We start from the raw sequence: 26,757 nt of genomic DNA, 5'->3' as shown, positions 1-26,757 counted from the left end.
ACTATTTACCACTATTTTTTTTTTTAAATAACAAAGAGGTTTCTACTTACCTGCTCATTGCAACCTCACAGATGACTGCCACTTCCCACATAGAAAATATAATTAAATGGACACCTAAGCTCCCACCAAAAATCCGAAAGAAGCCCACTGTTTCTCGGAGAGGAGGTAACTTCAAATGTTGAATTTTTTGGTTAAAAAAGGGGCTCCTAACCTAGGGTCCATTGATGGGTTTCATGCAGTCTATTAGGGTCAGATAAACTACAGGGAGGGCCATTTATATGGATACACCTTAATAAAATGGCCGCCATGGTCACCACCCATCTTGAAAAGTTCCCCCCCTTACATATACTAATGTTTCACAAACAGGAAGTTAATATCACCAACCATTCCCATTTTATTAAGGTGTATCCATATAAATGGCCCACCCTGTATATTAGGGTATGATAACATCTACATTCACTATACAGCCCCCCCCCCTTTTCCCAATCAATGGTTTACCAGTAAAATAAATAAAATGAAAACGCATCCTGCCAATGGTTATAGCGCCAACCGCTAAGCGTCTTTTAACTTGTTGTTGGTACCATGTTTACCACTTAAATTTGTGTAATAATTTTTGGGGAGGGGGTCCATAGTTTTCATCAGATTCTTAGACCCCTTTCACACTGAGGCGCTTTTCTGGCATTTTTGTTTGCGCTAAGAATAGCGCCTGAAAAGTGCCTGGAAACTGCTTTAATATTAATTTCAATGGAAGCTTTCACACTGAGGCGGTGCACTGGCGGGGCAGTGCAAAAAGTCCTGCAAGCAGCATCTTTGGGGCAGGTTTGGAGCGCTTTTAAAAAACGCCCTTAAAAACACCCCTGTCCATTGAAATGAATAGAGGAAGCCCTTCCAAAGTGCTTCAAACGTGCCCCAAAATAAAAATGTTTCTTTTTTTAAAGGTCACGTGACCTTAAAATACGCACCGCTAACATGGCAAAAGTGCTGCAAAAATGCTCAACTTTATGTGGCCAGTTTTTGAGTGCCTCAGTGTGAAAGGGGTACGTACGTGACGCAAAAAAGGTTAAGAACCACTTTGTTAAAACATCTCTAATGGAAAAAAATCTATTACTTGCTTTAAAGTGTTTGATTGGTTGCTTCCTTGTGGATGTGTTGACTGTCCTGCAGCTGGCATATAAACTGAATTCCTTCTGCAAGTTGTTTGCTTAGTCAGTTATATTTTCAAATATTACAAAGTGTCCGGCTCATTAGCATTCCATCCGTACGGTGACATGGCCGGCATGGACATTGGCTCAGGAGCTCTTGTGGGCTGAGTCTGGCCAGCACGGGCGATAGGGTGTCTTGTAGAGCTGCACGATTTATCGCGATCTCGATTCTCCCCGCCCGTGATCTCCCCACGGGATGACCCGCGATTCTTTTGTGTCACCGCCGGTTCCACGTAACGCAAATGGCGCCAATATCGGAACCGACGTCAGCAGCCTGCGCCGCTGGATGGATGCCTGGGCTTCTCTCACAGTTCTGTACAACTGTAGTGTGTATCCATGCTCCACCCAGTGGTTGCCGGCGGTACTGCTTCTGATGTATAAAAAAGAGACCAGTGATATGTCTATAATGTTAAAGACCATATAACTCCTATGAAAAAAGCAGAATCAAAGTTTGATTCTGCTTTTTTCATAGGAGTTATATGGTCTTTAACATTATAGACATATCACTGGTCTCTTTTTTATATATTCATATTTTCAGATAAATCACAGATTTATTTATTTATTTGGGGGGGGGGGGTTTCTGGCATTCAGTTTTTGAGAATCGTGAGAGAATCGTGATCTTTAGTCTAAGCAAAATAATCGTGATTCTCATTTTGAACAGAATCGTGCAGCTCTAGTGTCTTGCAGTGCTTTGTACATCTGCACGCTACGCAGTACTGGTGCAGGGAAACCTAATTTTGCCCCCCTTCACCCCTGACACCACCCCTGTGCCCTGCTCATGTATACTGCAACTTTTTAATGAAGCACCCATCAAATGCAGCCCACCAGCGCTTATCAAATGCAGCCTCACCAGCGCCCATCAGTGCAGACTCACCAGTGCCCATCAATGCAGCCTACCTGCGCCCATCAATGCAGCCTACCAGTGCCCATCAATGAATGTTTGCTTGCTTCCATTTATTCAGGAGTTTTGACACAGACACGGTCCTCCGCCGCCGCTGCGCCTCTGACACTATGTGCGAACGGAGCAGCGACTGCCTGCTGATGCTGAGACTTAGTTGCTTGCTGCAGAGAGAAGAGAGTAGAAAAACCAGTGGCCAGGCGCCCTAGGTGGCAGTGCGCCCTAGGCGGCTGCTTAGTTTGCCTAGTGGTAGCACCGGCCCTGACGCTACTGTACAATGCGGACGCCGTTACCGATGAATGACACCGCAATACACCATACATAGAGCAGGTGCGTTGCCATGCCCCAGTGCACTAGTGTAAATAGGTCCTAATTGATGGTTCTTTTCAGCTGTGCTTCTCCACATAGCACTACACTTCCCAAGCTGTTTCACTGTGAGACACACGAGCATTGTTCTGAGAATCGCCATATTATTTTACCTGGTAATCAAGAGACCGTGTATATGTAAAAGATTCAGTAGGGAGAAATGTAACACTTTATAATTAAGTCCATTAGCTGCCATTGTTGGGCATGCTAGTATTGTTCTCGGAAGCACCTGTGAAGTGGATCAGTTTTGTAAATGATGAGTACATTTCCATTCATCTTCTTTCATGTGTAACATAGGCGAATCAGCAGTAAAAGAGAAGTAGTCCTCTGCATAGTGCGCTTCTGTAGATATTGTTTAATTTAAAATTTGTATGGAATATAACAAGAGACAGAAATCCTTATTTTCCTATGATTCTAATGATGTCTGTGTTGTTATTTTAGATGTGTCCACCATATGGTCTTGTGTTGCCGAGTTCATTGAACATCAGATGTCTCAACAAAAGGTAATTTAAATACACCAATATGTAGAATTGCTGTAGTCTAAGGACCAGGTTCTCAAAAGAGATACGACGGCGTATCTCCAGATACGCCGTCGTATCTCTGCGTTGTGCCGTCGTATCTATGCGCCTGATTCTTAGAATCAGTTACGCATAGATTTCTATTAGATCTGACAGGCGTAAGTCTCTTACGCTGTCGGATCGTAACTGCATATTTACGCTGGCCGCTAGGGGCGTGTACGCTGATTTACGCGTCGAAATATGTAAATCAGCAAAATACGCGAATTCACGTACGCCCGGCCGACGCAGTACAGTTACGCCGTTTACGTTAGGCTTTTCCCAGCGTATAGTTACCCCTGCTATATGGTGGCGTAAGTGCGGCGTACCAATGTTAAGTATGGCCGTCGTTCCCGCAACGAAATTTGAAAATTTTACGTCGTTTGCGTAACTCGTCCGTGAATGGGGCTGGACATAATTTACGTTCATGTCAAAACCAATACGTCCTTGCGGCGTATTAGGAGCAATGCACACTGGGAGATTTCCACGGACGGTGCATGCGCCGTTCGTGAAAAACGTCAATCACGTCGGGTCATGGTTATTTTACATAACCCCCTGTTCCAAATTTGAATTAAGCGGGCTTACGCCGGCCGATTTACGCTACGCCGCCGCAACTTACGGAGCAAGTGCTTTGAGAATACAGCACTTGCCCGTCTAAGTTGCGGAGGCGTAACGTAAATCGGATACGTTACGCCCGCACAAATATATGCGGATCTACGAGAATCTGGCCCTAATTATTTTGACAGTCTAGTGATTGTTTCACAGCGCTTTGCTGGGGAAACATTAAGACCCCTTTCACACTGAGGAGTTTTTCAGGCGGTACAGCGCTAAAAATAGCGCCTAAATACCACCTGAAAAACTCCTGCACTGCATACTCAATGTGAAAGTCTGAGGGCTTTCACACTGAGGCGATGCGCTGGCGGGAGAGAAAAAAATCTCCTGCTAGCAGCATCTTCGGAGCGGTGAGAGGAGCGGCGTGTATACCGCTCCTTCACCGCTCCTTCCCATTTAAAACAATGGGAAACCGCGGTAATACCGCCCGCAATGCGCCTCTGCAGAGGCGCATTGTGGGCGGTATTAACTCTTTATCGGCCGCTAACGGGGGTTAATACCGCACCGCTAGCAGCCGAATCCCGTGGCAAATCCGATACCGCCACCGCGCCTCCCACCCCAGTGTGAAAGGGGCCTTACTTCCCCCTTTGAGGCCTGGGTCACACCTATGCATTTTTTAGCGCATTTTCAGTTTTGCAGAAACAAACTACAGTCCATTTAACATGGTTTCCTATGGATCACGTTCACATCTGTGCATTTTATGGAAAGGCCAGGGGACTTGTTTTTGGTTCCATAGACTTCAATGGATCAAAAATGTGTATTGAAAAATGCAAAATGCTCCTGCATTATGCGTGCTGCAACCTGCATAGGTGTGAACCGGGTCTAATGCCGCATACACACGATCATTTTTCAGCATGTAAAAAAACGATGTTTTTCAGCATCTAGAAAAAACGTTGTTTTTTTCCAACTTCATCATTAAAACGACGTTGCCCACACACGATTGTTTTTGAAAAATACTCTAGCAAAGCGCGGTGACGTACAACACGTACGCCGGCACTATAAAGGGGAAGTTCCATGCGGATGGCGCCACCCTTGGGGCTGCTTTAGCTGATTCAGTGTTAGTAAAAGACGATTTGCGCTTTTCTGTCTGTTACAGCGTGATGAATGTGCTTACTCCATTATGAATGGTAGTTTTACCAGAACGAGCGCTCCCGTCTCATAACTTGCTTCTGAGCATGCGCGGGTTTTTAACGTCGTTTTAGCCCACACACGATCATTTTTTACAACCCGAAAAACTACATTGTTTTTACAACGTCGTTAAAAAATGCAGCATTTTCGATTTTTTTTTTTTTGTTTTGTTTTTCAGAACCTGAAAAATTATGTGAAGCCCGTACACACGATCATTTTAAATAAAATTTTTGTAAAACATCGTTTTTTTTTCATGCCGAAAAATGATCGTGTGTACGCGGCATTAGAGTCAGCAGCTGACACTTTGCATGGCCCCTGACTCTCAATTACAGCTAGTACTGACAGTTTCCACCCCCACTGATGATCAGGAACCAATCACAGTGGTTCCTGATCAAGTGATCACTATGTCAGTTATGGCAGTGATTAAATGCAGACTGGAGGCTTCACTGACAAAACCAGCCTTCAAGCAGACCTTTATCCTAAAGCAGGGATCTCCAAACGTTGGCTTGCCTTTATCTGGCCCTTGGGGGAACTTTTCATTCCACTGTTACCAACAATAGGGCAGTATTCCTGCTTCTGACATTAACAATGGAGCACTATTTCTCCCATTGACACCAATGATTGGGCACTATTCCTCAAACTGACGCCAACAATGGGGTACTATTGTTCCCACTGACGCCAACAATGGGGTACTATTGTTCCCACTGACGCCAACAATGGGGTACTATTGTTCCCACTGACGCCAACAATGGGGTACTATTGTTCCCACTGACGCCAACAATGGGGTACTATTGTTCCCACTGACGCCAACAATGGGGTACTATTGTTCCCACTGACGCCAACAATGGGGTACTATTGTTCCCACTGACGCCAACAATGGGGTACTATTGTTCCCACTGACGCCAACAATGGGGTACTATTGTTCCCACTGACGCCAACAATGGGGTACTATTGTTCCCACTGACGCCAACAATGGGGCACTATTGTTCCCACTGACACCAATGATTGGGCACTTTTCCTCAAACTGACGCCAACAATGAGGTACTATTGTTCCCACTGACATCAACAATGGGGCACTATTGTTCCCACTGGCACCAAGGATGGGGTACTATTCCTTCCACTGATAGCAATGACAGTGTCCTATTTCTCCCACCGATGCCAATGACGGGGCTTTATTTCTCCCCTTAATACCAAAGAGGCATGGTTTACTCCCACTGACACCAGTGGCTACAGTCCGGCCCCCCTGTTTAGAGGACAGTAAACTGGCCCTTTGTTTAGAAAGTTTGGAGACCCTTGTCCAAAAGTATAAGTTGCCCTGCCTCCTCCACCCTCCCTCTTTTACACTTTGATAATAACTGTTTTTTAACTGGTGATGTTTTTTTGTGCTGTAAAGCAGAACTTCCTCACTTAGACCCCTTTCACACTGAGGCGGTTTTAAGGCCTAGATTCACATACGGCCGATCTATGTTGCCGTATTTACGCTACGCCGCCGCAACTTAGAGAGGCAAGTGCTTTATTCACAAAGCACTTGCCTCCTAAGTTACGGCGGCGTAGCGTAAATGGGCCGGCGTAAGCGCGCGTAATTCAAAGTAGGCTGTAGGGGGCGTGTTGTATTTAGATGAGGCTTGACCCCATGTAGATGCATGGCCGAACGAACGGCGCATGCGCGCGCATGCTCAGTATCACGTCGTATTTACGCCCAAAGATACGTCGGCTCAATGCCTGTGACGTAAATGTAATTTACGCACAGCCCTATTCGCGTACGACTTACGCAAACGACGTAAAAAGATACGCTTGTTCCGACGTCCATACTTTGCATGGGATGCGCCACCTAGAGACCAGCTTTATCTTTAGGCCGGCGTGTCTCTAACGTAAACGGCGTAACTAATTGCGACGGGCGCACGTACGTTCGTGAATCGGCGTATCTAGTCATTTGCATATTCTACGCCGAACTCAACGGAAACGCTACCTAGCGACCTGCGTAAATATGCACCCTAAGATACGACGGCGTAGGAGACTTACGCCGCTTGTATCTTAGCCTAATTTAAGCGTATCTGGTTTCCAGAATACGCTTACATTTACAACGGCGTCGATTCGGAGTTACGACGGCGTATCTACTGATACGCCGGCGTAACTGTACCTGAATCCACCTATAAATCTAGAAATAGCGCCTGTAAAGGTGTTCTTTCACACTGGGGCGGTGCACTTGCGGGACGTTAGAAAAAGTCCTGCATGGTGGAGGCTCTCTGCCTGACCTCGTGGACCCCCTTTCATTCCATTCTTCTCTCCTTCCATTTTCTTTACTTTTTCTTTATTTTTTTACTTATTTTTTTTATTTTCTGGTAATAATTTGAATTTCTTCTTTATGATTTGAAGCTCCTGTTTTTTTTAATTATATGATAATCTGAATTACTCAAGAACGCAAATAAAATGGTTACTCTTACAATACCACTAGGCTTGACACCTTTTGAAGAACTGTAAATACCTTCTAAAGTTTTAATCGATCTTGTTTCAATATTATTTAATAGTTATTATTACATTCTCAATTAATTAACATTGAGCTTCTCACCCCTGACTGTATGATATTGTATTTACTTTATGCAATTTGTACACTACTTCTGTACTATTCAATAAAAGATTTTAACAAGGAAAAAGTCCTGCAAGCAGCATCTTAGGGGTGAGTTGGGAGTACTATTAAAGCAGAGGTTCACCCTAAAAACAAGTACCGTATTTATCGGGGTATTGCGCGCTCTGGCGTATAGCGCGCACCCCTAATGTGGACCCGCATTCCTGTAAAAAAAAAACATTTTAGTACTTACAGTTTTGGTGTCTTGCGCGGCGGCCTCGTCTGGTCTGGCGTCCGTCTGCGGCTTCAGTGGTGTCCTCTTCGTCGGGTCCGGCGTCCGCCTGCGGCTTCGATGGTGTCGTCCTCGTCGGGGCCGGCGTCCGTCTGCGGCTTCGGTGGTGTCCTCCTCGTCGGGTCCGGCGTCCGTCTGCGGCTTCGGTGGTGTCCTCCCGCGCTGTTACCCGTCGAATCGCCGCTTCCCGCGCTCAGTTTGAATGCCTGCGCCGACATATACTGTCGTGCAGTACACTCGGCTACATTCGGCCAGGCTCGGCTTCGCTCGTGCTCACGCTCTGTGACGTTTATGCATGAGCACGAGCGAAGCCGAGCCTGGCCGAATGTAGCCGAGTGTACTGCACTCGGTATATGTTGGCGCAGGCATTCAAACTGAGCGCGGGTATCGGCGTATATCGCGCACCCACGATTTTCCCATTATTTTAAGGGGAAAAAAGTGCGCGGTATACGCCGATAAATACGATATATACCATTCAATCCAGCATACTGCCGACATGTACAGTATGCGTTGTTTTTTTTTTTTTTTCGGTTTACATACCGCAGTATTGGTATTTTCCCCCCCCGGCTTCCGGGTAGTGAATGCCGTGGGAGTGGGCGTTCCTATTCAGAGACTAAGTGATTGACGTATGACAAAAGCTTCCCCCCCCCCCCGGCGCATAATGCGCATCACCAGTGACCTTTTACATGTCGGCAGTATGCTGGATTGAATTGTATATACTTGTTTTTAGGGTGAACCCCCGCTTTAATAGAGCTCAGAAAACCCCCCTGCCCATTGAAATTAATGGCCAGCGCTTCCAAAGCGCCTTAAACTCGCTTTTTAAAGCACAGCAAAACGTTATCTCAGGACCTTAAAAAAACTGTCCGGCTAGTGCTCGAAAAGCGCTGCTAAAACACAGCTAAATCGCTGCAAAAAACGAGAGGCGCTTTAGTGCTAACGGCGCAGCACTGCAGTGTGAAAGGGGTCTTGTACCTAGGCAAGAATTGCATTCCAATTCCCCGTGTGTGCACAGATGTGTTGAGCGCTTTGAGTCCTGCGGCACATCTGCACATGCATGGGTTGCCCCAACCATCTGCCCATGCAAGACTTTGCCACCATGCGTGAGAAGATGTGCTGAGGGGCTCTGCCAGGACCTAAAGGTCAGGCAGAGACTTTCGTCACGTCTATGCATGCACTATGATAGTAGCACTGGAGGAGGGTGTGTACCGGTTCAGAGTAGGGATGAAGATCCACTTTAAGGCTGCAGATGCACTCTGTCATCAGTGAAATCTGTAGTGCCAACTAATTAAATATGTCTTCGTCAGATCCAGTTGCAATAAAGGGGTTGTAAAGGGAAAAAAAAATTCCTTAAATAGCTTCCTTCACCTTAGTGCAGTCCTCCTTCACTTACCTCATCCTTCCATTTTGCTTTTAAATGTCCTTATTTCTTCTGAGAAATCCTCACTTCCTGTTCTTCTGTCTGTAACTACACACAGTAATGCGAGGCTTTCTCCCTGGTGTGGAGAAAGCCTCTTGAGGGGGCGAGCAGGAGTGTCAGCACACTCTCTACTTTTCAGATAGAGAAAGGAGCTGTGTGTTAGTGGGCGTCCTGACACTCCTGCTCGCCCCCTCAAGAGGCTTTCTCCACACCAGGGAGAAAGCCTCGCATTACGGTGTGGAGTTACAGACAGAAGAAGAGGAAGTGAGCATTTCTCAGAAGAAATAAGGACATTTAAAAGCAAAATGGAAGGATGAGGTAAGTGAAGGAGGACTGCACTAAGGTAAAGGAAGCTATTTAGGGAAACATTTTTTTTCCTTTACAACCCCTTTATTAAGGATAATAATTCATGAATTCACTGGCTGCATACTTGTTTAGGGTAATGAGCTGCATGCTTGTTCCGAGCTGTATACTTGTTCCGAGTACAGCCAGACAACGTCATTTTTTAGAGGGAGGTCTGAAATGGAAGTCTACATGTTTCTCTCACTGAAGATTTCCTTTAGGCTAGGTTCACACCTATGCAAATTGGATGTGGGTTTCCCTGCATCCAATTCACATGATAGGAGGTTGTGACTGGCTCTCTATGGAGCCAGTTCACATATCTCTGGGGTGGCTGCGGAGCGGCTTGCACGGTAGTGCTGTGCATCTTTGGCTCAGTTTCAGGGCCTAATTCAGGCAAAAATTCCGCCATGATTCGTCCCTGAAACGGAGAACAAGGACGAACTGGACCGCTGCTGCGAGCCAAACCGGAGGTGTGAACCCAGCCTTAAAGAGGCTCTTCCGGCCCCCCCAAAAAATAAAAAATACTGTAGCTGCTGACTCCAGAGATCCAGTGCTGTCCTTACCCCGGGCTGGTTCTTCTCCGGTCTTCAGGTCCCCAGCACCAGCATTTTTACTAAGGGAAGCTGGCTGTGACTAATTGTGGCTTCACAGCCGGCTTCCCACTCCACATTTTCGAAAGGTCCCTCAGCCTTCTGGGATCCGTGATGAGTTCCTCAAGGCTACGGGCAAAGAAGGGAGGGTACCTGTCAAAATCAGGTACCCATTCCAAAAGCGGTAGAGGAGGTGGAAAGGCAGATTTTCTCCTTTCGGGTGAAGTTTCCGCTTTATAGTCCTGTAGTGGGAAAGGCTCAACCACCATTGAGTGTCCAGCTTTAGACTGCTTACAAACGGAGAGGTGCCTGAAGAAATAATGTTAATTTTTTTGTTTTGTTTTCTGATTATATTTTAGGGGGTGCAGGTCCCCGGACTGGGAACTTTTACTCTATCAAGACACAAATTAGATGTTGGCAACAACAAGTTCATCCTGGTTCAACGTCCAGTTTTTCTTCTGTCTGAGAAATTTGCACAGATTCATGCACTGAAGTACAATAAAGTATTCACAACCGGTAAGGGACTTGAATAAAAATAGTCGGCCTCACTTTAAAAGTGTTCTTTTCCTCCCTGCCATTCTCCCCGCACAAACTTAACACACACACATATTATATATATATATATATTATTTTTTTTTTTTTTTTTTTGATTGTTTACATTTAAAAATGTAGGGCTAGATTCAGAAAGCCCGCCGTAAGTTTGTGCGGGGCTAGATTCAGAAAGGCCGCCGTAAGTTTGTGCGGGCGTAGCGTATCTCAGATACGCTACACCGCCGTAACTTAGTGAGGCTGGGGCTGGATTTACAAAGAACCTGCGCCCTAAGTTACGGCGGCGTAGCGTACATCTGCCGGCGTAAGCGCGCCAAATTCAAATTCTGAAGAGGGGCGTGTTTTATGTAAATAAAACATGACCCCACGTAAATGACGTTTCTCACGAACGCCGCATGCGCCGTCCGTGAACGTATCCCAGTGCGCATGCTCCTAATCACGTCGCAAATGGTCAATGCTTTCGACGTGGACGTAATTTACGCAAAGCCCTATTCGCGAACGACTTACGCAAATGAAGTAAACGACGCAAAATTTTACGCTGGCCCGACGTCCATATTTAACATTGGCTATGCCTCATATAGCAGGAGCAACGTTACGCCGGAAAAAGCCTTGCGCAAACGACATAAAAAAATCAGCCGGGCGCACATACGTTTCTGAATCGGCGTATCCAGCTCATTTGCATATTCTACGCTGAAATCGAAGGAAGTGCCACCTAGCGGCCAGCGTAAAGATGCAACTAAGATACGACGGCGTAAGAGACTTACGCCAGTCGGATCTTAGCCTAATTTTGGCGTATCTTGCTTTCTGAATACAGAAAGAAGATACGCCGGCGCAGCTTTGAATTTACGCGACGTATCAATAGATACGCCGGCGTAAATTCTTGCTGAATCTAGCCCGTAGTTTTTAATTCAGCCATGCGCCCTGCCACCATTCTCGCCTAGGTGCGAACGTCGTGTCTATATGTCCGCAGCTCTTGGGATATCCCTGCCACATATTTCAATAGGCTGCAGGAGCTGAGATACAGAGAGGCTGGAGGGTGGAGCTGTGCTCATCAGGAGCCGCAAAAGACAGTCAGGCTCCTGGTGACGTCAGGGGAGAAGATGGTGGTGTGGGACCTGGTGTGTGGACCAGTGTAGAGAATTTTAGACCGCCAGAGCATGGGGGAGAAGGGGCAGCACTGATTGGTCTAGCAGCATGGAGAAGCCCGCAGGAAGCGGAGGATCAGGTAAGTAAATCTGCTTTTCTAAGGCTGCAGGAACTGAGATACAGAGAGGCTGGAGGGTGGAGCTGTTCGTGTTATCGGAGGCCTGGCTGCCTGAATCCGGAAAAGACAGTCGGACTCCTAATGTCGTCAGAGGAGAAGATGGTGGCGTGGGACCTGGTGTGTGGACCAGTGGCAGAGAATCTTGGACCACCAGAGCATGGGGCAGAAGAGGCACACGCCTATGTTCTATAGTGATTTGTAGGGAAAAGTTACACCAACAAGCATTGATTACTAAATAATGAATGTACACAGTATTTGTAACTTATACTCTTGTGTTCTCAGGTGAAATCCCGGTCGTTCCTCTGAACTTCATCGCCTTGTCTTTCTCTTGCTCCTACAACAGAGACACTATAGAGAGCTGTGTGAGGGAGACACTCAGCATTTTCTCTCGCTCTGTCGCTACCAAACAAAATGTTGAGTTCAGCTTTAAGGGCATTGGTTCCCTTATCATCCGCAACCAGAAAGTCAAAATGAAATTTTACAAAGACTTTGTAAATAGCATGGATGGAACTGGCTCTCTGGTGAAATCTCTGTGTAATGTAAGTCTATCTTGTTACCGTCGTCTGCTTCCTGGGGTCTCAATTGAAGTTCTGCAATACATTTGAGGGCTATCAAGATTGTTAGGCATCATTGTTATTTAATGGAGTTCCAAAAATGTTATTTGGAGTTCCCAAAAAACATTAGAGTAATACTCGCTGATCCCAGAATAAAAATTCATGAACACTTTTTTTGTGTTTGAATTGATAATACAATTTGGTTGTGTAGCTTGCTTAATAAATTTACAATATAATCCATTCAAACCTAAAAATTATGGGCCAGATTCACCAAAGAGATACGACGGTGTATCTCCTGATACGCCGTCGTATCTCTGTTTCTATCTATGCGACTGATTCATAGAATCAGTTACGCATAGATATCCATAAGATCCGACAGGTGTAATTGTTTTACACTGTCGGATCTTAGGATGGAGTACCGCGGCCGCCGATGGGGGGAGTTTGCGTCCTAAACCAGCGTCGGGTATGCAAATTAGGAGTTACGGCGATTTTCGCGTTCGCTGCGCTAGTCTAGTTTCCCGTCGCAAAGTTAGTCGTCGTTTGACCTGCCCTAACTTTACTCAGCAAACGTATTGCTGTTTAAAGTATGGCCGTCGTTCCCGCGGCGAAATTAAAAATTTAACGTCGTTTGCGTAACACGTCCGGGAATACGGAAGTACGCTACGCGCGTCGCCGTTCGAAAAAATGACGTCACGGCGCGCAAAGCACGACGGGAATTGTGAAACTGAGCATGCGCAGTAGGTCCGGCGCGGGAGCGCGCCTAATTTAAATGGCACACGCCCATTTGAATTGGCCCGCCTTGCGCCGAAGGCCGCCGGCGTAGGTTTTCATTGCAAGTGCTCTGTGAATCAGGCACTTGCGATGAAAACTTGCGGTGGTGTAACGTATCTACGATACGTTACGCCGCCGCAGTTCTACGTGAATCTGGCCCTATGCTTTTAATTTAGCTTGAGACACAGACAGCAAGACTTTTCCACACTATATACAACAGTAAAATAAAAAAATACTTTTTACACACAAGCTGATTATTTTACTTTCCTTGTTCTTTGATCAACATGCTAATGTCATTTTTAACCACTTCCATACCAGGCACTTACTCACCTTCCCGCCCAAGCCAATTTTCAGCTTTCAGCGCTGTCGCACTTTGAATGGCAATTGCGCGGTCATGCTACACTGTACCCAAACAAAATTGGCGTCCTTTTTCCCCCACAAATAGAGCTTTATTTTGGTGGTATTTGATCACCTCTGCTATTTTTTTTTTTTGCGCAACAATTGAAAAAAGACTGAAAATTTAAAAAAAAATTAAGTTTTTACTTTTTTCTGTTAATGTTTTTGTAAATAAGTACGTTTTCTCTTTCAATTACGGGCACTGATATGGCGGCACTGATGGGCACCGATGAGATGGCACTGATGGACATTGATGAGGTAGTACTGATGGGCACCAATGAGGTGGCACTGATGGGCACTGATTGGCGGCACTGGTATGCAGCACTGATGGGCACTCATAGACGGCACTGATGGGCACTCATGGGCGGCACTGGGCACTCATAGGCGGCACAGATGGGCACTCATGGGCGGCACTTATGGGTGGCACTGATGGGTACTTATGGGTGGCACAGATGGGCACTGATAGGTGGGCACTGGGCATGGATGGGCATTGTGGGGTGGCACTGATGGACACTGTGGGGAAGCACTGATGTATACATGTTGCCAGTCAGTGCCCATTTGTGGGCACTGATCGGCATCTTTTTTTTTTTTTTTTTACTGCTCTACTTTTTTTTTTTTACTGACTTTTTTTTTTATTGACCCCTTTTTTTTTTGCCCTTCCCTGGTGGTCCAGTGTGGCGATCCGAGGGGGGGCTGCGCTGATAAACAATCAGCGCAAACCCCCCCCTGTCAGGAGAGACGCCGGTCGGCTCTCCTCTACTCGCGTCTGTCAGACGCGAGTGAGGGAGAGCCATCAACGGCTCTTCCTGTTTACATCGTGATCAGCCGTGATCGTCATCAACGGCTCTTTACCGAGATCGGAGATGCAGGATGTCAGACTGACACCCCGCATCACCGATCGCCGCCCCACGGGCGCGCGCGGCATGAAATCCTGCAGGACGTCCATAGACGTCCAGTCAGGATTTCAGAACCACTTCCCGGACGTCAATCTCCTATTGACTGGGCGGGAAGTGGTTAAATAAAATCTTCAGGGGAGGAAAAGCTTGTAAAAAAACGACTTGACTTCTGCGATGCAACGCATTGCTGTGCAGATCACATGTGTTGTCTGTGCAATGCGAATTCAGCTATATAGTTTGTATGGCTGAATTTGCATTGCAGTCGCACCTAAAAAGGTGCAGGACCCTTTTTTTGGTCCGCACTGGAATCGTATTGCATGAGTGTTCACACCTATGCGATCCGATTCCTGCACCATTTCACAGTCAGCACTGCGAACTGACCTGGGGGTGTCATAATCCAAAGAATGAAAGGGGCTGACCAGGGACAGTGAGGCTGAGGAGGATAAAGCTAGGTGATGCTGGATGTTCACCAGCCAGGAAATAAGGTGGACTCTATCTGACTTGCTGCAGCTCCTAATGCAAGCTGGGAAAAGCTCACAGTGTGCAGTAAAATCAGAGTATACAATTCCAGTACAGGAGAGAAACCTGTACAACTATGCAAGACAGAAGGTAAGGCTGGAGTTCAGCTTTAATATTTGGTTAGATTTCCATTCGCAATCATTCGCATGGCTATTTATAGTGTTGAGCGGAATACGCCATATTCGATTTCGCGATATATCACGAATATATAGCCGAATATTCGCTAAAATCGAATATTCGTGATATTTTATAAAAAAAAAAAATTGCGAAATTTCGCTAATGCGAATTTATTGCGAACATTTTGCGATTTTTTTTTTTTTTTTTTGGTGATTGGCTCTGATGCAAAAGAAGGGCGGAGAAAGTATTCTCGAATATTCGGAAATAGAATATTTGGAATATTTTATCGAAATTTCGCAAATGCGAATGCGAAATTGATTGCGAGATTTTGACAACTCTGATTGGCTCTGATGCAAAAAAAGGGTGGAGAAAGTATTCGCGAATATTCTATTTCCGAATATTCGCGAATACTTTCTCCACCCTTCTTTTGCATCAGAGCCAATCAGAGTTCTCCTACCACAGTTGTCAAAATATTTCACAACATTTTTTTTTTGATAAAATATTCCGAATATTCTATTTCCGAATATTCGAGAATACTTTCTCCTCCCTTCTTTTGCATCAGAGCCAATCACCAACAAAAAAAAAAAATTCTATATACTCTATATACAGACAGGAAAAAGTATTCATACCCCTCTATACACAGGAAAAAGTATTCATACCCCTCTATACACAGGAAAAAGTATTCATACCCCTCTATACACAGAGACAGAAAAAAGTATTCATACCCCTCTATAGACAGAGACAGGAAAAAGTATTCATACCCGGAAATCGGGTATTCGCGAATACAGTTGTCAAAATATTTCACAACATTTTTTTTTTTGATAAACTTTTTTCTGTGTATAGAGGGGTATGAATACTTTTTCCTGTCTCTGTGTATAGAGGGGTATGAATACTTTTTCCTGTCTCTGTGTGTAGAGGGGTATGAATACTTTTTCCAGAAAAGAGACAGGACACTATGGTGGAGAGAATGTGGCTGCTCACCCCGATAAAAATGATGAAAAGAATTTTCCCAAATGGGGTTATTGCGCAGCTCAAAAGGAAAGAGGTAATACCATGTAATAAAAATTTGTATTTATTCACATGTTAAAAATTGGACAGAAGTGGACAAAAGTTGGATGGCAAAAAATGGATGGAGCATGAGTTGTAACAAGTACACAAACAGCGTTTACATAAATGTATAAGAAGCAGTACACAAATAATGTTTATACAGTCAAAAATGTGCATTGTAGTAAAAACAATCTAACGAACGTTTCGACCTTTAGAGGTCTTCTTCAGAGAGTTTGTGTAGCTTGCGTTATCAACTAATTCAGCCAAAGCACCAAATAGGAATTCATGCGTTGTTGAATACTTTTTCCTGTCTCTGTCTATAGAGGGGTATGAATACTTTTTCCTGTCTGTATATAGAGGGGTATGAATACTTTTTCCTGTCTCTGTCTATAGAGGGGTATGAATACTTTTTCCTGTCTATATAGGGGTATGAATACTTTTTCCTGTCTATAGAGGGGTATGAATACTTTTTCCCTGTCTGTATATAGAGGGGTATGAATACTTTTTCCTGCCTCTGTCTATAGAGGGGTATGAATACTTTTTCCTGTCTCTGTGTATAGAGGGGTATGAATACTTTTTCCTGTCTCTGTCTATAGAGGGGTATGAATACTTTTTCCTGTCTCTGTGTATAGAGGGGTATGAATACTTTTTCCTGTCTATAGAGGGGTATGAATACTTTTTCCTGTCTGTATATAGAGGGGTATGAATACTTTTTCCTGTCTCTGTGTATAGAGGGGTATGAATACTTTTTCCTGTCTATAGAGGGGTACGAATACTTTTTCCTGTCTCTGTGTATAGAGGGGTATGAATACTTTTTCCTGTCTCTGTGTATAGAGGGGTATGAATACCTTTTCCTGTGTATAGAGGGGTATGAATACTTTTTCCTGTCTCTGTGTATAGAGGGGTATGAATACTTTTTCCTGTCTGTATATAGAGGGGTATGAATACTTTTTCCTGTCTGTATATAGAGGGGTATGAATACTTTTTCCTGTCTGTATATAGAGGGGGTATTAATACTTTTTCCTGTCTGTATATAGAGGGGTATGAATACTTTTTCCTGCCTCTGTCTATAGAGGGGTATAAATACCTTTTCCTGTCTCTGTGTATAGAGGGGTATGAATACTTTTTCCTGTCTGTATATAGAGGGGTATGAATACTTTTTCCTGTCTGTGTATAGAGGGGTATGAATACTTTTTCCTGTCTCTGTGTATAGAGGGGTATGAATACTTTTTCCTGTCTGTATATAGAGGGGGTATGAATACTTTTTCCTGTCTGTATATAGAGGGGTATGAATACTTTTTCCTGCCTCTGTCTATAGAGGGGTATGAATACTTTTTCCTGCCTCTGTCTATAGAGGGGTATGAATACTTTTTCCTGTCTCTGTCTATAGAGGGGTATAAATACTTTTTCCTGTCTCTGTGTATAGAGGGGTATGAATACTTTTTCCTGTCTATAGAGGGGTATGAATACTTTTTCCTGTCTGTATATAGAGGGGTATGAATACTTTTTCCTGTCTCTGTGTATAGAGGGGTATGAATACCTTTTCCTGTCTATAGAGGGGTATGAATACTTTTTCCTGTCTCTGTGTATAGAGGGGTATGAATACTTTTTCCTGTCTATAGAGGGGTATGAATACTTTTTCCTGTCTCTGTGTATAGAGGGGTATGAATACTTTTTCCTGTCTATAGAGGGGTATGAATACTTTTTCCTGTCTGTATATAGAGGGGTATGAATACTTTTTCCTGTCTATAGAGGGGTATGAATACTTTTTCCTGTCTGTATATAGAGGGGTATGAATACTTTTTCCTGTCTCTGTGTATAGAGGGGTATGAATACTTTTTCCTGTCTCTGTGTATAGAGGGGTATGAATACTTTTTCCTGTCTATAGAGGGGTATAAATACTTTTTCCTGTCTCTGTGTATAGAGGGGTATGAATACTTTTTCCTGTGTATAGAGGGGTATGAATACTTTTTCCTGTCTATAGAGGGGTATGAATACTTTTTCCTGTCTGTATATAGAGGGGTATGAATACTTTTTCCTGTCTCTGTGTATAGAGGGGTATGAATACTTTTTCCTGTCTCTGTGTATAGAGGGGTATGAATACTTTTTCCTGTCTCTGTGTATAGAGGGGTATGAATACTTTTTCCTGTCTCTGTGTATAGAGGGGTATGAATACCTTTTCCTGTATATAGAGGGGTATGAATACTTTTTCCTGTCTGTATATAGAGTATATAGAATTTTTTTTTTTTTTTTGGTGATTGGCTCTGATGCAAAAGAAGGGCGGAGAAAGTATTCTCGAATATTCGGAAATAGAATATTTCACAACATTTTTTTTTTTGATAAAATATTCCGAATATTCTATTTCCGAATATTCGAGAATACTTTCTCCGCCCTTCTTTTGCATCAGAGCCAATCACCAAAAAAAAAAAAAAAATCGCAAAAAAAAAAAAAAAAAATCACAATAGCGAAATTTCGCCAATTTTTTTTTAAATATCACGAATATTCGGAATAGCGAATATTGGCCGCGAAATTCGAGATATTCGCGAATACTCGAATATGCCATATTCGAGCCGAATATTCGCAATACGAATATTCGTGAGGAACACTAATGGCTAATCAAACTGCAATTAACAATACAGAAATCAGTTTGTGTAATATTATCTTTCTTTGCTAAACTATGGCAACCTTTCAAATTAAATTCCCTTTTAGATTTTCTATCGCTCCTATCATCTTAGCCTGTGGTTTCTGATAATAATGGTTATCGTGTTCTGTTTCCCCATCAGAGGCCTGGGACAGCTGATTCTGTGATGTCTGCTGGGGAAGACCAACCAATGCGTCCTTGGTCTTGCAGCGCTCTTCTATTCCCTAGGTATTTTGTGGAACATAAAATATTTTAAAGAATATATTTAATGCCTGAAACTGCTGCCTTTTTTTTTTTTTATGTTAATTAATATATCGTTGTCATTCAAATAATATTTTTTTTTAGGTCTAACTACATGGACATAAATATATACCCATGTGAAAAGAAGAAGGCTCCTATAATATTAATGGAGCCGCTAATTCCCTGTGAAGAGGGTGACCATGTAAAGCACCTGCGCAGTTATGTGTGGCAGGGCAGGTCACCCTTGCATCTATGTAGTTTCTTAGGGCCAGATTCACAAAAGAGATACGACAGCGTTTCTCCTGATACGCCGTCGTATCTCTGTTTCTATCTATGCGACTGATTCATAGAATCAGTTACGCATAGATATCCATAAGATCCGACAGGTGTAATTGTTTTACACTGTCGGGTCTTAGGATGCAGTACCGCGGCCGCCGCTGGGGGGAGTTTGCGTCGTAAACCAGCGTCGGGTATGCAAATTAGGAGTTACGGCGATCCACAACAGATTTTCACGTTCGCTACGTCGCCGCTAGTCTAGTTTCCCGTCGCAAAGTTAGTCGTCGCTTTGGGTGCCCTAACTTTACAAAGCAATCGTATTGCTGTATAAAGTATGGCCGTCGTTCCTGCGTCGAAATTTAAAAATGAACGTCGTTTGCGTAAGCCGTCCGGGAATACGGAATTACGCTACGCGCGTCGCCGTTCGAAAAAATGACGTCACTGCGCGTAAAGCACGACGGGAATTGCGAAACAGAGCATGCGCAGTAGGTCCGGCGTGGGAGCGCGCCTAATTTAAATGGCACACGCCCATTTGAATTGGCCCGCCTTGCGCCGGACGTATTTACGATACACCGCCGCAAGTTTCCAGGTAAGTGCTTTGTGGATCGGGCACTAAAACTGGAAACTTGCGGCGGTGTAATGTAAATGGGTTGCGTTACACGGCCGCAAAAGTATGTAAATTTCTTCTACTCACCCACCAAATCACCCACTGGTGCCATGTACCTACGTTAAAAGCCTACCTGTGGATCACTCTGTCCCAATGGTGGAGGCCTTGCGATAGAAACCAGTGGCGGCCTGTCAATTAGGGGCACCTGGACGCCACTCCCTCTATCCACGGCCACCAACCACCCCCTCTATACACGGCCGTCATTCCCTATTCATGCGTCCGGCCCCTTTCAGGAGTCAGGACGCAAATTACATCAGCGTTTTTTTTTTTTTTGTTTTTTTTTTAGCACCTGAGGCTCTAATAGGCTTCAAAATAGGGTGGGCTCCGAACGGACGCAGAGCATTTCGCTCGGGGTCCACCCAGGTGTTACAACAGCGAATGAAAATTCGTTGTTGAAACACTGATCCTCGATCCAGCCAATCAGAAGCGGGTGTGAGACCCGTTTCTGATTGCCCGAAAAGAGAAGACTCTTGATTGGCCACAGAGGAGGAGATAGGAAATGGAAGCCGCTGCCGCCGAGCAGGGGAAGCCACTGGTGAAGCGATGGGGTAAGTCAAACCGACTGGGGGGGTGGCATACTGTTTGTGACCCCCCCCAAATAAAATTACCACAGGCCACCACTGATAGAAACCATTGGGTTTTTTAGTGCCTGTGCACAGCCTAGAAGGAGGACTTATCTTAAAGAGGCTTTGCGGCTCCTAGCGGCCCCCACAGTGATGATCTACAATGTGCCTGAACAGGTATAGGATTTGGAGGGGCTGCTGGATGGGTGGCGAGTTGTCCCATAAAGCCTACTCAAGTAAAGTGTACATCCTGCTGTTTGCCTGTTCTGTTGGCAGCAATATGAAGTTAGATTGTTCAAAGGTCAAATATAACACATGCAACCACATTTTTAAAGAATTGTAAAACAAAGATACACAACTTTAATTCATGCAGTTGCTACGGCTAAATGCATGAATAAAGGGCGAATGGAGCAAATGTATAGCGGTAAGGGTAATTGATACAGAAGGATTTACCTAATTTATTTATTCCTAAAATACACCAAAATATTACTTTTTCTTGATGTGCAGCGCTGAGTCTGGAAAGTAATGTTCAGCAACAATTTGTTACCACTTACACACAGTGGCGGCCACTCTATTATCCATATTCCATGCGCCCAGACCCTAATCTACATGCAGGGCGCCGAATGCATGGATTTCAATGGGGTTTTCTTTCTTTTGATTTTGAGCTGAGGCTCTAATTGGCTTCAAAAAAGGGTGGGCTCAGAGGGCAGAGCACAAAATTAAATATTCATTTGCTATTGTCAAACAACAGGATGGGCTCAGGGGGCAGAGCACTGCCCCCCTGAGCCCACCCAGTTGTGTGACAATAGCAAATTAATATTCAACATGGTCTTCCTGCTTCTGCTCTCGGCCAATCACGAAGCAGGTCTTAATAGCAGATTGGCCGAGAGAATCCGCTGAGGAGGAGGAGATGCCGGGGAAACCCGTAGCCTAGATGGGCTAAGTGCGGGGTGGTGGGTGGACGGGCGAGCGACGGGGGGGGGGGGGGGTGTGTTTGGTTTACTGGGGGGGGGGTTTTGACTGAATGAGGGGGAGTGTCGGGTGAATTGTTTGCCGCCCCCCCCAAAAAAATGGATCACCTGCCGCCACTGCTTACTCATGAAATTGTGTAAAATTACTTATTTTAATAACAACACACCTATTTATTTCTTGTATTATTGTGGTTCAGAATTGAGGAAAAAGTCACAGACAAATCACCTGCCATGGATACAATCCTTGAAGAGAATTTGGAGCTTGAGAAGGTGGAGGAAGCTAAGATAGATCAGCCAATAGAAAATGTGCAAATGGGAGAAGAGCCAATCACAAGCAGAAGAGGTAAGGCATAAGAAATGGAATATTCAGCCAAGGTAAGTTAAATAAGAGACATGGAGGATTTAACACTTTCTTATGAGAACCATAGTGAACTGTTCAGGAAAACATGGCACTGCTGGTTTGAATAAAAAATCAATATCAAACGCCTTCTTCAAAAAACGTGAACTGGCCACATATTGGGGTCCTACATAGAACTCCCGAGAAGGCGTCCCCTGGGTGGCGCAAATGTGAAATGGTCATGTCCTTCCTCCTTCTTCCCTCCAACCCTTCATCACCAAACTCACCCCTTCATTTCATGGGTCATCAGAATGTTATGGCTGATCGGTGTATTCCATATAAATTACTGATATCCTATGCTATGCATCTATGTCTGCGATTGATGAGCAATGCATTTCATAAGCTTATACTCCCTTCTGCAGAGAACACACCAACAAAGCGTCTGCTGAATAGACAATCTATTGTGCCTGCCAAAGTCATCGGGATCAGCTTGAATGAAGATCTGGAGAAAATAACAAAACCAAAAACTGCTCCTGAAAGGTGAGGTCAACCCACCCAATCCGCTGTTTCAAGGATTTGGCTGATCATTCTATTTATTTATTTTTTAATTTATTTATATAAAGGGCAAGTAGCCAATTTTGTAAAGCGTTGGGAAGGCTTAGAGCCTCTGTACAGCGTGGAAGGGTTTTAATTTATTAAAAAATTTATTTATTTTTTGCTATCTGTGACTTCCTGTTCTTGTGATGACTGCCTCCTCTGATTTCTTGCACAGGTGTCACAGGGAAAGGAACAGAGGCGGCTCTTTAATTAGGAAAATAGGCGGTCGCCTAAGTCCTCAGGCATCGTACACACGACCGAGAATCTTGTCATAAATGAAACGTTGTTCTCCTGGACAAGTTTCTTGTCAAGCTTTCTTTGCATACACACTGTCAAGACAAAATCTCGTTGTTCTCAAACAAGGTGACGTACAACATGTACGACGGAACTATAAAGGGGAAGTTCGATTTCACTGGCGCCACCCTTGGGGCTGCTTTTACTAATCTCATGTTACTGCGTGTTAAGTAAAAGTTTGGTGATAGACGATTCGCGCTTTTCAGTCTGTTACAGCGTGACGAATGTGCTATCTCTATTACGAACGCTACTTTTACCGAAGCTGCGCTCCCGTCTCATACTTTATTCTGAGGATGCACGGGTTTCTAAGCGACAGGCGGCAGGCGTGGAGATGTGAACCATCTCCATAGAGGGCAATGTCTTTTCATCCCTCTTGCGGCAGCGGCGTCGCACTACAGGCGACAAAACGCCTAGATGTGAATGGGGACTAAGTGTACAAATCACTATGGATGTGGTATAGGGTAAAGGAGGGATGAGCGCATCTCAGGCACATCTATTATGGATAGATGTACAGGTCACTCTGTGAAAAGAGTGAATGTGAAAAGAGTAAACAATACGCGGGGCGTGTCCGCGGTGTCGCCGCGACAATGACGCGGCGACGTGGGCGGCCTGCCTTTAAAATGCTTCCACGCATGCGTCGAAGTCATTCGACGCATGCGAGGGATGGTGGGCGGCCGGACATGTACGGTAGGTATGTACAGACGACCGTACATGTCGGGGGGACAGGTTTCCAGCGGACTGTTTTAAAGCAAGTCCAGGAAACAGTTGTCCGCTGGAAACCTGTCCGATCCGCCCGAAAATGGTCCGCTCGGGCCTACACACGGCCAAACATGTCTGCTGAAACTGGTCTGCGGACCAGTTTCAGCAGACATGTTTGGTCGTGAGTACGGGGCCTAAGTGTCCTGTGTCAATATAATCAAAATACAAAGTGGCAGCTGCTGAAACAAATTGAATGCATATAATATGATCATAAGCAATGCAGTATATCAATGATAAAGTCCATATGGTGGATGTATTTAGTCCATTTGTGAAAGATAAAAGCGTAGATCTTCTCAACAATCAAGCTCACAGAGCGCCTACCTGAAAGATGAAAAAATCAAGCTTGGATGGCTGAATGGCAGCTTCTCTGGCGAATGGTGGCTTCTGTTTGGGGATTACCAGGCTCTATCTGCAGGCTTTAACAAAATGGAGGCTTCGAATCTAGTGCGGTTTGGTATATCAATCCAGAACAGAAAAAGAGCCCATAGTGAAGTACGTCAGTGTGAAAAACAATTTTAATAAAACATATGCGCTTACATGCATAGATAAAAACCAGGCGGTGAAAAAAGCATCCAGACGGACGAGGGGGACGGACTAACGTCACTTCCGGTCACGGAGCCTCCGCCTCTGGTATCGCATGCATCCGGTCTGGCCAATCACTGGCTGTTTAATGCGGGCGTCAGTCGCTCCCTCCCCCTGGCCAAGTATGCCCCATGTATGTTGCTAGCGCAAGTGCCATGCTACAGGCCGCCGCACCAGGGGCTAAATTTATGAGGGAGCCGGAAGGCGGCCGCGGGAGCCGATTAAATAAAAGGACTGATCGGGGGTCTTTTTTTTTCGTGCGGGGGGCGGCTTTGGTGCCCGCGCCGCCCCCCGCAAAGTGCCGCCCTAGGCCTAGGCCTTGTCGGCCTAGGCCAAGATACATCCCTGCCCCCCCCCTGCAGCTTCTTAAGGGTGGTTTGCAGGCACTATTTTTAATGCTATAGCGCTTGCAATACGCTCCAGCATGAAAAGGGGTCTTATTGCTTCTTTTTTGAATCAGGTAATAGATAATATTTATCAGGTAATATTTATTAAAGCTTTTTGCTAAAATTTACAAAGCAGAGAAAAGACTCTACAGTAAAGTCTACTGTAGAGTCTTTTCTCTGCTTTGTAAATTTTTGCAAAAAGCTTTAATAAATATTACCTGATTCAAAAAAGAAGCAATAAGATGGAAATGGGATGGTAAAGAAAGAAAATGGAAAAAAAGCTATGGTAATTGATTGTTTTGTTTATGATGTAACATAATATCCAGGTAGGGTTATTATGGTCAGCTACCATATTTTTACTACTAAATGGGTCTTGATGACTGCCTCCCCCCCCCCCCCGTGTTCTTTTTAACCCCCCTCCCTATCGTGTACCGCGCGGCAGCCGGCAGGAGATTCAGTTTGTTGTTCCTGGCCGGCTGGACTGAAGGGAAGTGAGCACAGAGAACTCAGTGTGTGCAATTCCTGTCAGTCCAGCCAGGAACAACAAACTGAATCTCCTGTACCGTGTGGACTGCAGGAGAAAGGCTGCAGCTTATAGGACGTGGCGGCGCGGCAAGGACGAAGCTGAAGTTTTGCGTAATTCGTGTGTATCCACAGTATCCCCATTACTTAAAGACAAGTGCTTCTGCTAAAAATCCTTCCTGCTCTGCCTCTTCAAGCCGCTGAACACTGGGGCCCCTGGCCAGCTCGTGGCCCCAAGCAATTGCTTGTTTTGCCTGTCTTGTTGCGACGGGCCTGAGAGTGACACATGTCAAAAACAACAAACAGAAATTCCCAGCTCATTTACCAGCCAGCCTGCCACAAACCCCAATAGTCCTGTCCAGGGGCGGACTGACCATTGGGGCTCTCGGGGGCCCCATCAGGGTTGCCAGGCTCAATAAAACCAGGGACAGTATGTAAAAATCTGTTTTTTTTACATCTGTCCCTGATATGTCTGAAACCGACATGCTTTTGATGTGAAAATCCTGAAATTTTAGCTGCCCCGCCTCTGCACTGCCTCCTGGCGTGGTGGCCATCTGTAAGCACGGGGGCCCCATAATCTTCTATTGCCCGGGGGCCCCATGAGTTGTCAGTCCACCCCTGGTCCTGTCTAAGGCCGGGTACTCACGACCAAACATGTATGGTGAAAGCGGTCCGTCGGACCGTTTCCACCATACATGTCTGCCAGAGGGCTTCTGTACGATGGTTGTACACACCATCGTACAGAAGTCCGCGCGTAAACAATACGCGGGGCGTGTCCGCGGTGTCGCCGCGTCGATGACGCGGTGTCGCCGCGACAATGACGCGGCGACGTGGGCGGCCCGCCTTTAAAATGCTTCCACGCATGCGTCGAAGTCATTCGACGCATGCGAGGGACGGCGGGCGCCTGGACATGTACGGTAGGTCTGTACTGACGACCGTACATGTCCGAGCGGGCAGAATTCCAGCGGACTGTTTTAAAACAAGTCCAGGAATATTTGTCTGCTGGGAAAAGGCCCGGCGGGCAAATGTTTGCTGGAATTCGGCCCGCTTGCGCCCACACACGACCAAACATGTCTGCTGAAACTGGCCTGCGGGCCAGTTTCAGCAGACATGTTTGCTCGTGAGTATGGGGCCTCAGAGTTCAAGTTAAAACCAAGGGGTTTAGTTAGCACACATTTGCAAATATATGCTATGTCAAGGCATCCCAATGTACTACAGTCCTAACTCTATAAAACAGCATAAAAAAAAACCTGACAGACGTCATAACCCCCTCCTCCAAAATAAAAAATAAAAACCGATTTTTTTGTCTAGAGTAATAACTGTTACGAACACTTTATTAAAAAGAGAGGCCTCAGTTTCTTACATGTCTAAGTTGTGAAGGCTGCAATGAATGTATTTTTACCAGCCTACACCACAACCACAAGAGCAGTTCATATTTCCCAGAACAGCTCTCTATTCCGTATTCTTGAATGATTTATAAACTATTAATTCCTGCTGACAAAATGTTCTCTTAATGGTTTTAAATGATTCAGAGGATTATCTGAGTTTTATTCAAAAGTATCAGTTGTCAGTGAGATGTTGAAAAGTATATACAGAGTTGGCAAGCGGAGGAGGAAGGGGGGTAACTAGTACCGTCAGGGTTTTCTTATTTGGTGAAATGGAAACCGGGTCTTCCAAGGCCACACAACAGACTGCAGCCTCTGGGATATTGTTTATTATGCATCATAATTCCAATGATAGGATACCATCCCTCCTACTAATAGGGGGACTACCCCTCCTATTGACCGCCCATACTGAGGCCATATTTATTCTAACTGATGCCAAAAAAAATTGCCCCTGCTG

General features: G+C 45.0%; 1 protein-coding gene across 2 annotated transcripts in view; it reads left to right on the top strand.

The window, feature by feature from the left end:
* The window catches only part of CCDC81 (coiled-coil domain containing 81), a 96,427-nt gene that overhangs the window by 22,808 nt on the left and 46,862 nt on the right, over positions 1–26,757 (top strand). For both annotated transcript variants that reach the window (XM_040340088.1, XM_040340089.1), the window contains exons 3-8: positions 2,908–2,969; positions 10,327–10,483; positions 12,063–12,319; positions 18,864–18,949; positions 21,636–21,781; positions 22,198–22,315. In XM_040340088.1, the coding sequence (XP_040196022.1) occupies positions 2,908–2,969; positions 10,327–10,483; positions 12,063–12,319; positions 18,864–18,949; positions 21,636–21,781; positions 22,198–22,315 (826 nt within the window). The remainder of the gene's footprint in view (positions 1–2,907; positions 2,970–10,326; positions 10,484–12,062; positions 12,320–18,863; positions 18,950–21,635; positions 21,782–22,197; positions 22,316–26,757) is intronic.

Source organism: Rana temporaria, chromosome 2 (genome assembly GCF_905171775.1).
Source record: "Rana temporaria chromosome 2, aRanTem1.1, whole genome shotgun sequence".
NCBI classification, from domain to species: domain Eukaryota; kingdom Metazoa; phylum Chordata; class Amphibia; order Anura; family Ranidae; genus Rana; species Rana temporaria.
This window is presented reverse-complemented; position numbering and strand designations above follow the sequence as displayed.